The following is a 19,744-nucleotide window of genomic DNA, read 5'->3' on the forward strand; positions in this document are numbered from 1 at the left end:
AACAACATGAGGTAACTAGCAGAATTCAAAAGGCCAAATAACTGGTCCCCGAAATACAGATACATTGGTTACAAAAAAGAACAACATATGCCGAACATAAAAAATGACTTTAGCAAGGAGAAGCAGTTGTCAACAACAGCAATAAGCAGATATTTCATATGATAGTTACTACATACCACAAAAGTACAGCCAAAAAAAAATACTGAATAAAATCAACACCTTAGTTACCAGTCTCCACAAAAATTGCACATCATTAACTTCACAAACCTGGAATTTATAACAGAGATGCTATTTCAAAAGCACTTATATCTAATGTCAATGCTCAAAGACGTGCAACATGGAGTAAGGAGTAGAAAATCTTAACCCCTGGAAATGGAAAAAAGCAATGTCTTATTTCCTACTATATATCTAAAGGGGGATTATGTTGGGGGAAAGCCAAACAATGTTTACTGCTCACAATATCTGTTAAATGTGGTGGGAGATCCGTAATGATAAATGCAGCCATCTTGCTGGAATCATTAGGTCCAATGATTGATTTATATGGATGTGTAAAAGCTAAGTAAAGTGAGGGCAATTTGCAGTAGCAAGTAAACCCCACGATGCAAACACTGTTCCCACATGATGTTCCAATATTCCAGGATGATAATGTCCTAAGGCATACTACTAAACTAACTCAGGAATTCATGACGATCAGGATGAACTCAAATATCTTCCAAGAACTCCCGTATTGTTCTTATGTGCATTTTTCGATTTGAAGGCTGGCAACCACAGCTTTCCACTTCCCCTTGTCTTTTACTTTGCTTCCCTCAGTTGTTTCAGTGCTGATCCTTATTTCATATTATCATTCTACATTCTTCTTTGTCTTTCTTTGTCTCTAATTCCGTCCCATTCTTCCTCTATCACTAATTGGGCTATGTTACAATTTGATTCCCTCAACATATGCCCAGTAAATCTCATCTTTCTTCTCATCATCTCCTCCATCATACTCTTTTTATTAACAATCCAATTCATCACTTCATTTGTCATCTACGCTGCCCAGCTAATTTTCAATCTACACTCTCTCATAACAGCTGCTTTGGCTTGAAGGATGTATTTGCCACCTAGAGGTGAGCATCACCCAACAGCCCCTCAATTCTCACGTTCCTAATTCTGTGCTGTTTGATAGCCTTTTGGTTAAACAATTCTCATCATTAAGTTGGAATCAGGGGAACCCATATGTGAAAACTGGTCTGCTCATTTAATAATTACTTGCACCAACATCCCTTAAGGCTAAAATCATAGGTAGTTGTATCAGTAAGCGACAGCACACAGCTTCACTGATAAGGGCCAAACTACTGACGGCCTTGAGCAGACAAACATGGTACTTCCTGATTGCTTGGAAGAAAGAAAAAACACAAGCCTTTAAACAATTATTCTTACAAAGCTTAAAGCTAGCTAGGTTAATACATTTTGCTGTAACTTGATATACTATTATAATGATTCATTAAGAAACACTGACATATAATCTTAAATGCTGTCTAAAACACATATGTGTGCTAATCTGAAAACCTGCAGACACAGGCTGATGCAACTGCACACAAGTCTCTGACTTGCCAGGGGCTGAGCAGCTGGGAATGGAAGCAGGGGGCCTTAGGCTCACAAGCATCTTCTTATAAGAGAGAAAAAAAACCTAGTCTTTAATAATTAACTCTTAAACTCTTATATACAAGTAGCTTGAGCTAGCTAATCACAATGCATTTTGCTTTAACTTGATCACTTAAGGTATAAATTTAAATACCACCTAAAATGCTTATAAGTTAATGTGCAAAAGTGAGAGCTTACTTAGTTTTCTTAAAATTAAAGGGGTGTGAATGCCTGTAGAAGCTTGTTTAGTCTTCTGTCAGTCGGAAGCCTATACAACTGTGTTCTTTAAACAAAAGTCTGGTTGCTCAGTTCCTTCAGAGAACACAACATCCTTGACTCACAGTAAGTTCAAAACAAAGCAAATGAAAAGACAAGCAGGCTGCAGAAAACAAAGACCCAACAGCCCTTATGCTAAAATAAATGACGATCTTTTAAGCTGCTTCAAGGAATAAGATTTTAATAGCTAATAGCACTAAAACGAATGATAAAGCACATTAATCCTTAATCTATATTTTTAATAAAGTCTGAAGTTGATTTACACCTATATCTCCCATTAAAGGACTGGAGGTTTTTCTTCTTGATGAATGGTGCAATATTCAACTTTGTGTAGACCAGCATATGTATAAAGCATTGTAATATGGCAAAGGGCAGCCATACCCCTTGTTAGTTCCCTGAAATTATATACTGCTAGGTGTTAACATTTGTCCAGCTCTGATTGTTTTATTAACTTTGCCTCATTAAGTAATTGTGATGAATACTGTATAGACTTATTTTGGTTTTAGTTTTTTTTCCACTAAAAGCTGCTTTAGGTAATGTTTTAAAGTTCAGTACAAGTTAAATACTATTTTGGCATTTACAGAGTTTTTGAAAATTGCAGCAATTCTGTACAAAATACATCATAACTAGAAGTTGAAAATATGATGGAAGCTAATCATGCATTGTTACAATGAAGATTTCCCTAAGTTTAAAAAGCAGCCCTCTCTTCTTACTGTTGAATCAAACCAAGTAAGCAAGTATGCTGTGCTCAAAGTATCAGAGAACACCTACACTGTATAAATGCAAGAGATAGTCAACAAAAGGACAGAAAAGAATATAAGACAACTAGCCAGTGTAACCCACTTACTCAGTACTGTGCTTCCATACAGCTTTCCTAACATCGAGCATTTTCTCTTCAGAATAATAAAAGCAGGTGTTCTTACTTTCTTCAGTTCTTAGAACTGCCACGAATGCTATTTACCGCACTCAAAGTCTTTTATAAAAAGCAGTGACAAACAGTGAAAAGCAAAATTCAAGTATGAGAATGCTTAGGAAAGAAAATCTATTGTACATAAAATAATCTAGTTGATGATTTCAGAAAAAAAAACAGTAAAATATTGCTGATGTTTCCGTTCTAATGCAAACATTTGTATATAAATACTACTAAAATAACACAGCAAATTAGTGATACGCAACAGAGTGTTTTCATTAAAAAAACATTGCATATATTTCCAGTCAAAAGTTTTAGAACACCTCAGTTCTTTCAGTTTTTCTTCAAATTTAATCAGCTGAAATGTAATGAATGGCCTAAAAAGGTGAAAAAGCAAGCAGTAAAGTGCCAGAGGTTTAATTTTAAAGTTTAGGTTACCAATAACTAAAAAAAAACACACATTTCACATCTACAGATGTTCTGCAGCAATTAAAGTAAATTAAATCTTGCAAGTTGAAGCAATCAATTTGCACAAGTGTCCCAGCTTCTTTTGATAAAAACCCTCTGTATGTCTTAAAGCAGAGTTTGAACAGAGTGTGTTACTATGCCTTCTGAAGTACTACATGGACTATATTCCAGAGATAATTAACAAATGAAATGAGACACAGCATTTCAAGCACCGCTTAAAAGTGGTTGAAAAAAGGAAGCCTTAGTTTCTATTGTGAAGAGAAGACTTTTTTCTGCAAGTTTGACAAGTTGAGTGGCAGTACAAAAGCCATTCCATAAAGGACAAACAGAGCCTTGAAAAACTGGCGGTGGACTACTACAGGCTGTAAGAAAGTCTTATGGACTTTCAAAAATTTGAAATGTTTGGCTCATCTGTTGGGTGACTGTACGACATCGAGTTGGTGAAAGGATGGTTCATTAGTGTATGACACCAAATGTCAAACATGGAGGAGGAAGTGTGATGGTCCAGGGTTCTTTTGCTGGAGGCAGAATTGGTGACTTGCACAGACTGACTGACATTCTGAATGAAAAGGGTTACCACAGCATTTTGCAACACCACAAAATACCTTCTGGTTTGTGTCTAGTAGGTCAGGTGTGCACCCTACAACAAGACAACGACCCAAAACATACCTCCAAGCTATGTCAGAAGGTACACTTCAAAACATAGACTGACCAGCACAGTCTTAAACCCCATTAGAGTAAGTTGTGATGAACTGGACAGAAGGATGAAAGGAAAGCAACCTACAAATACTGTACTGTATAACACATTTATGGGAACTTCTGCAACAGTGTTGGAAAAATCTTTATGACCAATATTTGATTTCTCTTAAAGAAAGAATGAAAAGTGTGCATTTGTCTGTTATATCAGGAAAAGGTGGCTACTGTGAATGAACCAAAAATTTGAATAAAACTTTTTTATTTGCCATTGTTTATTTGTTCTATACCTTGATTTCATGACGCATTAAACTGCATTCACTTCCATAAAAACTGAAAAAACTGAGATGTTTTAAACTTTTGACTGGTAGTGTACTCCTTAATAATTTGTATATTTCAGTTTTTGTTTTAAGTACTAGCGTTTTGTACTGTGTTAGGTATTATGAATGTAGTCAAGCAAAATGACACCTTTTATTGGCTAACTAAAAATATTACAATATGCAAGCTTTCGAGGCAACTCAGGCCCCTTCTTGTAATACAGAAACTGGAATTCCCTGTGTTTATATAGACACCAGATACTACATAGGAAAACCTTTAAGGGGGACATCTTTGATGTTAAATAAATAAATAAAAATAGTTTTTGTTTTATCGTTTATTATTACATATTTTACTTACAAACAAAGCTAATTAAATAAGGAAATTATGCTTTCTAATAAATAAAACATTTATAAAATTACGTTAGAACTACTTCAGATTCAAAAGAGGTTTTCGAAAGCAAGGTTGCTCTGTTGAACAGGAAACTGTAGAGTGTAGTGAAACACTTGAGGTGCTTTCTACATTTCAGGACAGGCTCTTCATGCATCTATTTTAGGTGGTTCAATATGCCATCACTAACACATAAACCTGAATTCTAATTCTGATGTCACTTTAACATAGCTGCTTTCAGGAAAGAAAAATAACAGGTCATAGGATCTTTCGTTGGTGATAAACTTGTTTGGTCCTAAAAAAGTTTTCCATTACTGAAAAACTTTGCAGGATTCCAAGTCTGAATGAAAAAAAAAAATGAATTTCATGTAGCTGGCAGTTTTTTTTTCTCCCCCCTTTCATATCAATTAACATTTTCTCTCCAATTAGAAAAAGAAGTTAAATACAAGGATAATAAAAACTTATTTTAATTTCAATTATATACAAACTACTAATACTTTTAAAACATGTTTATTTTCTTACATTTTAAATGTAATAATAAAATCGATATGACAATATACTATATATGTCAACTGCTATTTATATTTTAGTGTTAGAAAATTTCATTTGGCTTTTTATTTTTCATTTAGGTTTAAAAGATATTGGCAATTTTCTCTAATTAGGCCTTTCCTGCAAACCAAATTTGCTATGCTACTTGAATTGTTTGAAACGAGAGACTGACTTTTGCAAGGGAGAGATAAGTTGGTTAAGATGGACAAATTACAAACATTGCTGAACCAAAATGACTCTCTAATTATCTTTCCTAAACAGGCATGCTAGACTGTTAACAGCTTAAATACTAAAAACCTGTGACCAAATAAGATAAAGAGTAGTGTAAATGTGCAAGAAGGCTGGAACACTCCTAATGCAGACCTTCTTCAAAATAATAGGCAAATTAAATGGCTTAATTTGGACAAGGAAAATAATATTTATATTTTGACTGAAAATAAAGCAACATGCAGAAAAGCTTTCAAATTATGAGGTGCTCCAAAACAAACTGGATCAAATTTGAAACAATATTTTTATTACTGTTTTTTTCCATTATATAGCGAGTCACTGCCAAAGAAAAAGCTGAGTGAAGGAAATGATGCTTACAAAGCTAAAATAGAAAAAAAAAAACTCACTCAGAATAACATGAAGGATGTCTGGAATGGACTGGGTATAATTACTTGACTCAAGCAATCCAGAACTTAGGTGCTAGAAGGGGATGGGGACAAAGCTAAGACAACTAATTTTTAAATAGATTTTCCCTACCACTACCATCATCTTCCAATGTCCAGTCCCCCAACACCATCCCTATTACATCAACAACACCTTCCACATTGACTGGAATGGCCAGTGGCAAGTCCACATCTGGCCATCAGCGTGGGTTGTCCATAACTGAAGACCAAGTAAGAAGATAACCAAGGAAGTTACACACAGGAAAAGCTGCAGGACCAGATGGAGTCAGCCCTTGAGTTGGCCTATGGTGTCCTCTGTCACCTGTTCAGACTGCCCCTAATCCTTCAGAATGTGCCACTGGTGTGGACAACATGCTGCATTCTTCCTGTTCGAAAGACGGCAGGCACCTTTTCACCTAATGACTACAAACCAGTGGCACACGAGAAACTAGTCCTGGACTATATGATTCCTCTTGTGGCAGACCACCTGGACCCATAACAGTTTGTCTATAAGACAAAGACTAGAGTGGTGGATTCAGCCTATCTGCTCCAAAAGGCTTATTCTCACCTGGGTAAAGCTGGCATTGTGAGGATTATGCTTTTTAAATTCTCCAGCACCTTCAATATTATCCAGCCATCTATGTTAAGGGGTAAACTCAGGGATATACAGTGGATGAGTCTATGATTTCCTGGATAATGGACTGTTGGGTAGACTGCAGTTTGTGATATTCGAGAACTGTGTTTCTGATATGGATGTGAGCAAGACTGGAGCAACACAAGGAAAAGTCTTGTCTCCTTTTCTCTTTACTCTGTACAACTTGGAATATAAATATAAGACCAGGTCATGTCACTTGCAGAAATTTTTTAGATGATTCTACACTTATGGGGTGTATTGATAAAAGGGATTAAACAGAGTATAGGAGTTAGGTGGAGAAGATTTTTTATTGGTGCAAAGAGAGTTGTCTGCATCTCAACATTAGCAAAACCAAGGAACTAGTTATTGACTTTCCCTGTACCAAAGAGCCAATTTTTCTAGTCACTGTTCAAGGAGTGGATGTAGAGAGTCCACATTAATGACAGGTTGGACTGGTCTTAGAACACAGAGAAACTATATAAAAAAGGGAAGAGCAGGCTCTTTTTCCTTAGAAGACTGCGTTCCTTTAATGTGTGAAGTGACATCCTCCACATCTTCTATAACTCTACGCCAGTGCAATTTGCTATACTGTGGTGTGCTGGGCTGGTAAGATCACTTCAAGAGAGGACCACTGAGTCAACAAAGTCAGAACTTTTCTTTTGAATTTTGTTGCTTTATAGTCATTTCAGTGTGTGTTCAGACCAAAATGTTTGTGTATATTTATTTTCTTACGTATTTATTTATTTAAACAGCATCTGTAAAAAGCAAAATTTCCCTATGGGCACAAATAAAGCTCTATCAATCAATCACATTTATACGGAAGCGTATTAGGGCCACGGTGAAAAAAAAAAAAAAATACGGACACAGCGAAGAAAAAAAGTCTAAATGTCGAGATTAAAGTCGACATGCTGACTTTATTCTCGGCGATGCTGACTTTATTCTCGACATTTACGTCGAGATTAAAGTCGACGTGCTGACTTTATTCTCGACATTTACATCGAGATTAAAGTCGACATGCTGACTTTATTCTCGCCATTTATGTCGAGATTAAAGTCGACATTTACACTTTATTCTATTGTTTATTTTGTCAGTAGAATGTCGCAAACTAAACTTCATCTTTAAATGAATGTTCAATTTACTAGATTTTCTCAAACCCCTTCATTAATTAATGTAGCACATTAAATGCTTTATATTAAGTGTTCCCGACCCAGTTTTAATCTCTATGCGCTTCTTCAACTGACTTCCTCTTGCACTGTGAGGCAGACAGCGATCGCCGCACATTGACTTCATGATGTTCCTGCTCCAAGAACATTCAGAATACTAAGAGAAATACTTGATATCTTCTTCACGATGAAATGCAATAAAGCATGTATTAAACATGCGTGGCGGTGGGCACGGTGGCGTGGCTATAGAGCTGCTCCCTTGCATTAAGGGGTTCCCAGTTGTATGTTCTGTGTAGTGAACTTTATGGCAAGTGTGACGAGGCTCCAAAAAAACTGGATATATAAATGGGTATCGCACAGGTTTAACTGGAATATCGTGTAAATGTTGGGTTCGTGATGTGGTGGTCGGAGACACGAACGCAGAATTCAATGGATGTTCTTCTGAGCGGCTTTCTTTATTACATGCGCGCTGTCTCTATCTAGCGTACTAAACTTCCAGTTCCAATCCTTGTTTTTCTTTCTGCACATAACCAATCACCACACGATAAACGTCTTTGTGAAATTAAAACAAGTTATAAACCTAGACCCCAGAGTTTTCAAAAATGTACAGAACTTAAAATGTATTAAAGCATATGGGGGCACGGTGGCGTGGTGGTTCACTGCTGCTTCGCAGCAGCAAGGGGGTCCCGGGTGTTCCCTGCCTTGAGTTTACATGTTTTTCTGGTGGGTCTACTCGGCGTGTTTCAGTTTCCTTTCAAAGACATGTAGGATGTGGGGTTTTGTTATGTATTATTGACCCTGCTACTTTATATGTTGCACGTATTCACCCTGCGATGTGTTGGCGTCTCATTCAGGATTTACTCCTGCCTCGCACAGGATGCTTGCTGGGATGGGCGCAACCCTGAATGGATGGCATAATTAAGCATGTATAATGAAGATTTTTTAAATTTCTGAAAACTCCATCCCAGCAAGCACCGTGCCCCCACATGCTTTAATAATTTAAAGTTCTGAAAACTCCGAGGTCTAAGTTTATAACTTGTTTTAATTTCACAAAGACGCTTTATCTTGTGGTGATTGGTTATGTGCAGAAAGAAAAAGCAAGGATAGAAACTGGAGGTTTAGTACGTCAGATAGAGGCAGCACGCATGCAATAAAGAAAGCCCCCTCAGAAGAACATCCATTTAATCCTGTGTTCGTGTCTCCGACCCACCAAGCCCAATATTTACACAATATTTAAGTTAAACCTGTGCGATACCCATTCATATATCCAGTTTTTGGGACTTTGTACTACACTGAACATACAACTGGGGACCCCTTAATGCAAGGGAGCAGCTCTATAGCCACGCCACCGTGCCCCCCGCCACCCATGTTTAATACATGCCTTATTGCATTTCATCGTGAAGAAGATATCAAGTATTTCTCTTAGTATTCTGAATGTTCTTAGAGCAGGAACATCATGAAGTCAATGTGCGGCGATCGCTGTCTGCGCCTCACAGTGCAAGAGGAAGTCAGTTGAAGAAGCGCATAGAGATTAAAAACTGGGTCGGGGAACGCTTAATATAAAGCATTTAATGTGCTACAATAATTAATGAAGGGGTTTGAGAAAATCTAGTAAATTGAACATTCATTTTAAGATGTTTAGTTTGCGACATTCTACTGACAAAATAAACAATAGAATAAAGTGTAAATGTCGACTTTAATCTCGACATAAATGGCGAGAATAAAGTGGAAATGTCGAGAATAAAGTCAACATGTCGACTTTAATCTCGACGTAAATGGCGAGAATAAAGTGGAAATGTCGAGAATAAAGTCAGCATGTCGACTTTAATCTCGACATTTAGTCTTTTTTTTTTTCCCGCTGTGTCCGTATTTTTTTTTTCACCGTGGCCCCACACGCCTCATTTTAAGTAATGCAAGTGTTTTGTGTTTAAAATATTTAAAAGATATGATCTATCAATCCATCCATCCATCTTCCAAAGCAGCTGACCCTCAGCAAGATGACAGGGAATGTGCAGCCTATCCCAGTTAGCACTGGAAGCGAGACAGTAAAAATCCCTGGGCTGGGCACTATCTGATGGGTTGAAAGCACACACATACACACAAAAGCCAATTTAGCACTGCCATTCACCTAACCTGCATGTTTTTGAATTGGGGAAAAGAAAACACACACATACACAGGGAGAATATGCAGATTCAACACAGGGAGTACCTACGATATGCACTCTGGTCTCCTTGTTTCAAGGCAGCAGCGCTACCACTGTGCCGTCATTAAAATTAAAAGTACACACAATATTATGTATTGTTCAAATAAGTGCATCCTCCATTCTCAAATATCTAGTAACTAAAGATAAAAATAGACTGGTCAAACTAAAACAGACATGCATATTATGACAAATGGCAAACTTAAATAGACTCTCCAAGAGTAAAGTTGGGTGTGAGTGTGTGTGTCCTGTGATATGGAGTGGTTACCACCTCCCACCTAGTGCTGCTAAAATGAACAGTAAACAAGGATATGTTCAATACTCAAGTTTTTCCTGCTGCACAAGATCGACCTTGAAATCACATCTTCCACAAATTCTGACTTGCTTCCTACAGTATAAAATGGTTAATAAATATGGCACGCTTGCATTCCAGATGGAATAATAGCACCAGGTATGTGTTACGTGCCTGCATTTAAATGCAGTACCAGGTATGTTTTATATACTTGCATTAAAATGCGGCTTTCAAGGACTAAGGAGTAAGTTTTTTTGGCTTAAAATTTTTACAAAGTGTAGCCCTACCGTTAATTTGCTTAGACTCTCTGGATCTACAGTGGTGTGAAAAACTATTTGCCCCCTTCCTGATTTCTTATTCTTTTGCATGTTTGTCACACAAAATGTTTCTGATCATCAAACACATTTAACCATTAGTCAAATATAACACAAGTAAACACAAAATGCAGTTTTTAAATGATGGTTTTTATTATTTAGAAAGAAAAAAAATCCAAACCTACATGGCCCTGTGTGAAAAAGTAATTGTCCCCTGAACCTAATAACTGGTTGGGCCACCCTTAGCAGCAATAACTGCAATCAAGCATTTGCGATAACTTGCAATGAGTCTTTTACAGCGCTCTGGAGGAATTTTGGCCCACTCATCTTTGCAGAATTGTTGTAATTCAGCTTTATTTGAGGGTTTTCTAGCATGAACCGCCTTTTTAAGGTCATGCCATAGCATCTCAATTGGATTCAGGTCAGGACTTTGACTAGGCCACTCCAAAGTCTTCATTTTGTTTTTCTTCAGCCATTCAGAGGTGGATTTACTGGTGTGTTTTGGGTCATTGTCCTGTTGCAGCACCCAAGATCGCTTCAGCTTGAGTTGACGAACAGATGGCCGGACATTCTCCTTCAGGATTTTTTGGTAGACAGTAGAATTCATGGCTCCATCTATCACAGCAAGCCTTCCAGGTCCTGAAGCAGCAAAACAACCCCAGACCATCACACTACCACCACCATATTTTACTGTTGGTATGATGTTCTTTTTCTGAAATGCTGTGTTCCTTTAATGCCAGATGTAACGGGACATTTGCCTTCCAAAAGTTCAACTTTTGTCTCATCAGTCCACAAGGTATTTTCCCAAAAGTCTTGGCAATCATTGAGATGTTTCTTAGCAAAACTGAGACGAGCCCTAATGTTCTTTTTGCTTAACAGTGGTTTGCGTCTTGGAAATCTGCCATGCAGGCCGTTTTTGCCCAGTCTCTTTCTTATGGTGGAGTCGTGAACACTGACCTTAATTGAGGCAAGTGAGGCCTGCAGATCTTTAGACGTTGTCCTGGGGTCTTTTGTGATCTCTCGGATGAGTCGTCTCTGCGTTCTTGGGGTAATTTTGGTCGGCCGGCCACTCCCGGGAAGGTTCACCACTGTTCCATGTTTTTGCCATTTGTGGATAATGGCTCTCACTGTGGTTCGCTGGAGTCCCAAAGCTTTAGAAATGGCTTTATAACCTTTACCAGACTGATAGATCTCAATTACTTCTGTTCTCATTTGTTCCTGAATTTCTTTGGATCTTGGCATGATGTCTAGCTTTTGAGGTGCTTTTGGTCTACTTCTCTGTGTCACGCAGCTCCTATTTAAATGATTTCTTGATTGAAACAGGTGTGGCAGTAATCAGGCCTGGGGGTGGCTACGGAAATTGAACTCAGGTGTGATACACCACAGTTAGGTTATTTTTTAACAAGGGGCAATTACTTTTCACACAGGGCCATGTAGGTTTGGATTTTTTTTCTCCCTAAATAATAAAAACCGTCATTTAAAAACTGCATTGTGTGTTTACTTGTGTTATATTTGACTAATGGTTAAATGTGTTTGATGATCAGAAACATTTTGTGTGACAAACATGCAAAAGAATAAGAAATCAGGAAGGGGGCAAATAGTTTTTCACACCACTGTAGTTGCTTCTATCTCAATCACAAAGCATTCTACATTTAAATACTGCTTTAAATGAGGGGCAACACTGTTTTTTTTTTCTGCTGCACCTCTTTAACACACTGTTGCTCTCTACTTTAAAGCAATACTATGCTTTCATCTGACTATGAATCACTTTACCATTTCCATTAATCATATGTTCTGCATTTAAACACAGTCTTCTGGAGAATCATGGTGCATCTTTCACATCCCTTCCATTAAAGCACTCGCTCAGTCCATCTCTTTGTCTTTCTAGTACTCCTCTCAAAATCATAAAGCACTCTACATTTAAATGCTGTCTTCCTATTTCGCAAGATACCTTTTGTTTTGGACAGCCTGTTTTCCATTAAAGCACTCACTCTCTTCCACTCTAGCCCTCTTCTCAAACTTCCAACACACTCCACATTTAACACATCTTTCTGTATCAGTGGGTACCTATCATGTGGATGTAAAAAGGAAGCCCTTTGTGCTTAATAGCTGGCGCATATGGTTTATTTGACATGTGTGAATAAAAAGTACACAAACATTCCAAGAAAGTTACCTCTGCTTATCTCATGAACTTGCTTTATTTGTGAAATACCTTAAACCACCTATTTATAAAATTATATTGGAGGAAAATGAGAGTTTAGTAAGTTTCACCAACAAATAAGATGTGTTATTGTCTTTTACAATACAATAGATTTTGTCTGAGTGATTGCTGATGACTACACCATTGTGAGCTCATGCTTTAATAATTTATTAATTTAGAAATTAACATAATTGGTTTAGAATAATGGGAGGGTTGGTGTTAGAAAATGCATCTGGCCATAAAAATCTTGCCAAAACCTCTATTGGAGAGGTCTAGTTAAAAAAATAGGAACCCCATATAAAAATGGGAATAGCTACAGAAGAGGATGAAGACAGAATATTAGTGACTATAGGGTGTTTTCATTCTTTTGAACCATATTCTTTAAGTAATTAGATAGGTGACATTTCAAGCAGTTCTGCTGTGGCTTTAGTAGCTGAACTGGGGCACTGTGACAATGCAATTCTTCATATGGCCAGTCTTAATTATGCTGTATGTTATAACATCAGTGGAAGGATTTAGAGGTCACAGCCTATTAACCCACCCTAAAATAATCATCAATCAAATCATTTCCCAGGCCCAATTATCCTGAGCAGGGTCACAGGGAGGCTGGAGCCTACCCAAACAGGTAATACATCTTTTTTGTGCTCATATACATACCTTGTCCATGCCAAAATGTAAGCAATTCAGAACATCTCAGATTTTTTCAAAATTACAATGGCATGCCAGATAAGTTACAAAATATTATGTTGTTTCTTGGAATACAGGGTCAATACATCTGCAAGGGCCATTCAGAGAGTGCTAGTGTTTAAATTCTGCAATTATTACTACTTTGTATTCTGTTTGCTTTGTATGTAACTAATATTTGGTTGACTTTGTTAAACATGTTTATTTTCTTAAATCTGATTGCTATTTGGAAAAGCCAACTGATCTAAAGGAGGGATCAGACAAAGAATAGTCCTTAATTGACCCTCATGAATGTTGTAATTAAATCCTAAAAAACTTTGTCCAGAACAGCAATACTAGGACTCGGTTCCGCACTAGGCCAGGGAGTAGTGTTTGCTGATAAGCACTCGGCCTGAAAAAGCTGCATTGAATTGCCTTGGTCCACCCTGCTGCCTGATACTTGTTTGTGTTTTATAAAACCATTTAGTCCTTCATGTGCTCTGAAAAAATTAACATCTATCCTCTTTTTTAATCCCTACCCTGAGCCCCTGAAGATATGTGCAATGAACAATGGCCGCAGCGCCACATGATCACGCTCTTTCAAAATATCTACAACAAATAACTAGATTAGAACTAGATAAGAACTAGATATTTTGATACTTAGATAATCATTGGCTCCTTTTGACCCTAAACTGGTATGATTAAATGCAATCCTCAGCAGGTTCAGGATTAAATGCATAATTATAAATTTTGTTTTAATCTTTTCACTTAATTGCACGCTACAATTCCTTAGCTATCACCAAACGCCTGAAGCGCACATAAGCAGAATTTACACCAAAAGCAGCAGGCCACATCCTCAGAACAAGGGAATTACTTCTGCGAAATAACGCATCATTTTTTTTTTTTGAGTGGTGGGAATAGCCTTCTGTAGTAACACAATAACTCGTACCTGTTTTTAAATTCTAAGATACGCAATTACTTTTACTTCAATAAAATAAGCACTGTGTTAGATTATTTTAAAAAGTAACCTGACTACATAACACAACACTGCTCAGGATATACTGGAGGGATTATGCTTCACAACAGTCCTGGGAGAGACTGGGTATTTCCTAAGAATGCCAGAGGAAGGTATTGGGGATAGAGAGGCCAAATCAGTCCATCTTAGCATGTTGCTACTGTACGACCACCTTGCTAAATTGTTCCTGAATGCTCAAATAGGTATGTTGATCTTTTGATGTACTGCTATAATCATTTTTTTTTTCTCAGTGCAGTAAAAGACTTTTTTTCAAACAGTGCATATACTGACAGTCAGTTCTTGGCAAGAAAAAACAGTAAGTGCATTTTAGTAGTACCCAGAAACATGCCCAGTCTAACTCTTACTACTACTTAAAGGATAGCTAGCAACGAAGACCTTCTATTGTAAGGAAATCATTACTTCATTTCCATACCTGCAAAGCCTTTGTACTGAGGGCATTCTTTTTTAATATGTCCATCTGAGCCACAAATGAAGCAGCGCTTTTCTCTAAACTCTCTATCCTCTAGCTTTTTTCTGTTTTCTGACTGTCGAGGAATTCTCTCACGTCCAGCCTCGTAATTCTGTTTCTCATGCCTTGTTCTTGGGGAATGACTTTCCACATTGTGCAACTCTTTTGCATCACAGACTCGCCTCTGATATTTCGAATCTTCATGTGTTTTATGATCTTGTCTCCTTCTTGATCTGTAAAAAAAATTATAATGAGTACAATAATAGTTATGTTTGAACACAGCACAAACATTAAAGCAAATCTGATTAACAGTGAACCATAGAAGACACATTATAGAAATATTTGCCAAGTATAACATTTTATAGCATTATTGTAATAGAGGAAATGGATTTAATTATTTACTATTCTGCTCTCAGCAGACTTTCTTCATAAACATTTTTAAGAGTGCTTTTACAAAACCAACAAATTAAAAGTAAGTAAGTAACAATTTTGGCCAAGCGTGGGTAAGAAAATAAAAGATCACCTGTCATTAATTCCAGTAATGTGCAATTTAAATAAATAATTAATAATCTGATTTTGCTACAGTCACACCCAATCTTATTGTTAATAATATTAAAAGGAAAATAATCCTATTTTGTAGTCCTTAATTCTCACTGAAACAGTAGAGGCCAGGACTGCATTCCAAAACTCAAAATACCTCTGGCACTGACTTGACGGTCCTCTTTAAACTTGAGTCCTCTTAGTTAATGCCCTTTAATCCTTGTCCTCTCTGTCTGGCCACCAGTGCATTTACTTTCAGCTTTTTCTTCCATTTCTTTCTCCCAACTTCCCTTATTCTTATTGCCATTTTAACACTTCTCTTCTGCAAAATGCAGATTTCATGAAATAAACACCCTCTAAACTTGGGGAGTTTACAGCTTTAAACAAAGACTGTTCAGGATCCAATTTACGTTTGGCTGCTTACTATGTGGCATATTCAAGACCTGACCATTACTTTTGATCTAAATTTAGCTTGTACCACATGCAGGAATGCTGAAGATCTGGAGAAATGTCTGAATAATTTTGAAAATGCACACCCATATATTTCTGATCCAGTACATGAGCTCAAAATTATGCAAACCACAATGGAGTTAAATTACCTTCATTTGGTGGCATGCAGAGTTAAAAATGTATTATACACATTACTTTCTATACGGTGATATACTTAGCAAGTTGTTAGCACTTTGCTTGTACAGGTGTGACTCGATAGCCTCTATTTTTCAAGTCGAGCAAAAATCTTGTAAGATTACCAACCAACCCAAGAAAATTAAGTGTTTTTTTTTACTTTTGTTCTTAACTTTTCACCTATGATCAATGCCCTCATTGTCAGATATGCTGCTTTTTATTAAGTTACCAAAAGTATAGCAAAATGATTCACTACGGTATAAAATTGACAAATTAAATTTTAGTCACATATGGCCAACAAAATCTTAGTAGAAAAAAAATATTTTTGTTTACTTTTTTGTGCATTTTTGAATAAAATGACATCACTTAAAACTTTTTATTTATATATTTTGTAGCCATCCTAATGCCACAAAGTCCTTGGCATGTTGACCTGGGTGGGAAGGTAATTTTACACAAATGACATTAGCGACAGTGTGGAATCGAACCTATGATCTTAAAGTGAAACTTAACATTCATTCATGTTCATTTCTCATTTCAGAAAATCCAAACCACGGTGAAACCTTACATGTGTGAAGTACTGGAAATGTGCATTTGTCTATTGGAGAATCAATCCTTTAATCTTTCCTAATTAAGCCCAACACTTTATCCACTGAGCCAATATTACTGAATCACTAAAAAGAGTATTCCACTCAATTTCCATATAAATGATGCAAAAAGTGGTAAAATTACAAAAAAAAAATGTTTGTATACATTGGTCTCAAACCTTTGACCATTTGATTGAACGTCCAACATGCTAACCACCTGACCAATGCTGCTTAAGTTTCATATTCAAGTATGATGTTTTTTTTTTTTTTACATTAATTTGTCTACAATGATTTTGAACCTTAGGTCATTTAATCAAAAATCCAACATCATGCTAACCACTTGACCAACACCACTAATTTATATATGTGTGTGTTGGATAAAAGTGCTATATAGATATGTATTCACTAAAAGTACAATATAACGAAACAAGAAATTTACATTTGACATAACTAATATACAGATCCTAGGTCAAAAATAATGAAACATTGCACTGTCACCAGAGATCAGCATGCATACAAAGTTTGAAGGAAATCGGTTTGGTAAAAGTGGGTTAAAAATTGCAAAATTTGACCTAAACAAACAGAGAGAGCAAGTTGAATAAAATCGTGTAATAATAAACTCCTCCTTTATATCACTCTTTCTCAAACAAGGTAAAGATCCTGCACTATGTTCCAGTTACCATTTATCATCATTAATGAACTGAGATGTTAAATTGCTAGCTAAGCTTATGGCTTCCTGGCTCAAATCTATCAAAACTGATTCACTTATTTACTTGATGCATTACTGGACAGGAGTGCAATTCTATTTAAGTATATTGTTTTATATATGTAAATATACAAAAAACTAGTATAGATAAAAAAAAAATTAAAACACACAAAAAATACCTGTAATACCTTGCTAAAACCCATCAACAGAATATTTTTGGATGGATAAATAAAAATCACCTTTAGTAAAACATGATAACAGGTGTCATAGTTGGTAGAACTTTGTTCTTATACCCAGGCCACTTTACCCCATACAGTGACATGCAAAAGTCTTGCTTAAAATGTCTGTTACTGTGAATAGTTAAGTGAGCAGAAGACGAATTGATCACCAAAAGGCAAAAAGTTAAATATGACACATTTCTTTAAAATTTTAAGCAAGATTGCATTATTATTTCCATTATGCACAAGTACAAAAACAAAAAAATGATAAGGGCCTAGAAGCAAAAGTTTGGGCACCTTACATAGTCAGTACTTAGTTATACCCCACCACAGTTTGTAAAAGCTTTTTATAACCAGCTAAGAGTCTTTTTTTCCTTACTTGGGGTATTTTCACCCATTTTTCTTTGCAAAAGGCTTCTAATTCTGCAGGATTCTTGCACACACTGCACTTTTGAGGTCTATCTACAGATTTTCATTGATGTTTAGGTTGGGCACTCTGAGGGCCATGGCTTGAGCCTCTTGAGGTACTGCATTGTAGATTTTAAGGTGTATTTCAGAAAATTATCTTGTTGTAGGACCATTCTTCTCCCTACCAAAACATTCCCTATGCCGCTGGTTGCAACACAATCACAAAGCGTGATTGATCCATCCCCATGCTTAATAGTTGGAAAAGTGCTTGTTTCCTGGAATATGGCACACTTTTTTCTTCAAAAATTACCTTTGCACATTGTGGCCACTGCAGTGGGCTGGCGCCCTGCCTGGGGTTTGTTTCCTGCCTTGCGCCCTGTGTTGGCTGGGATTGGCTACAGCAGACCCCCGTGACCCTGTAGCTAGGATATAGCAGGTTGGATAATGGATGGATGGACATTTTAACATTTCCAAATGTATCAGGCTTGTTTAGATGTTCACTTGCAATCTTCAGACACTGGATTTTGTGGCTAGGATGCAAGGAAGGTTTTCTTTTGCTGACTCTACAATGAAGGTCATATTTGTTCAAGTGTTCAGTAGAACAGTGCACCACTACTCCAGAGTCTGCGAGTACTTCCTGAAGGTTTTTTTGCAGTCAAATGGGTATTTTTATTTGCCTTTCTAGTAATCTAACAAGCAGTTCACTCAGAAAGTTTTACTGGTCTTCCAGACCTCAACTTAACCTTCACTAACTAAAAAACTGCCATTTCTTAATAACATAATCATCAATTTTATTTTTCAGTGTGCCATGCAGCTGCTGACAGAGAATTTATACAACTTTGCAATTTGCATCGCCTAGGGTTTCCTAACGATGACAGCGAGCAAGCCATAGCCCCAATAAACTAATTAAGGTCTGAGACCTTGGTAAAAGTTATATGAGACCCCAAATATCTTGGGGTGCCCTAACATTTACATGTTGCTCCTTTCCTTTCTTTCACCATACAGTTGTATATAACAAAACCAATATACTAATCTTACATAAAATACTGAAAAGAAATGTGTCATCTTTAACTTTATGCCTTTAGGCAATCAGTTTATCTTCTGCTCACTTAACTATTCACAGACATTTTTAAGCAAGGGTGCCCAAACGTTTGCATGCCACTGTATGAATGCCCCAGGGAGAATGAACATCAGGCTTGAATTGAGTTGTATACAAGGGTCAGTTGACTCTATTTCCTGGGGAGGATGAGGGTGTTTGGTGTATGCAGACCACTCTGTAGAGGCTAGGACATTTCCTATTTGGTAGTGTGCTGGGAGTAATGAAATCACTGCAGGTGATGCCAACAGATTAAAAAGGCTAGATCAATCTTGGGAGTCAGGCTGGAATCAATGGAGGAAGTGGTAGAAGCTGCTTACTATCCTGGACAATGACTCCCACCACCGTATGAGGTTTTGGATAAAAAGAGGTGAAAATTTAGTAACAGAATGAGACAACTGCATTGCTCAAAGGAATGCTATAAATTTATAGAGCTTTATAATGAGTTCCCCTTCAGCCAAAGTGGTAAGGCAACATCCAGCCGCTGTTTAAGCAACTGCATTTTTACAGAACCTCTGTGTTCTGTTTTTCTTTTTGCTTTCAAACTTGTTTTTCTAGTTACTAGTCTTAAGATTAATTTGATCTGGTTTTTGGGTTGTCACTGATAGTAGCCACTAGAAAATTGATTACTGGATTTTAAATTTACTTGATGATCAGTGTACAATGTGAACTTAGGCACCAGCTTGTCTTGCCTACCCTTTGTAGGTACCCTTTGTGAACTTGGGAGGGGTCGCAAAAAGGAC

The 19,744-nt window shown here is 36.9% G+C and overlaps 1 protein-coding gene across 1 annotated transcript in view; it reads right to left on the minus strand.

Annotated features, from left to right (window-relative positions):
• The window catches only part of LOC120527329 (terminal uridylyltransferase 7-like), a 118,915-nt gene that overhangs the window by 7,636 nt on the left and 91,535 nt on the right, over positions 1-19,744 (minus strand). Inside the window, exon 26 of the mRNA XM_039750608.1 lies at positions 14,790-15,058. Coding sequence (XP_039606542.1) covers positions 14,790-15,058 — 269 coding nt within the window. The remainder of the gene's footprint in view (positions 1-14,789; positions 15,059-19,744) is intronic.

This window comes from Polypterus senegalus, chromosome 4, assembly GCF_016835505.1.
Source record: "Polypterus senegalus isolate Bchr_013 chromosome 4, ASM1683550v1, whole genome shotgun sequence".
Taxonomy (NCBI): Eukaryota; Metazoa; Chordata; class Cladistia; order Polypteriformes; family Polypteridae; genus Polypterus; species Polypterus senegalus.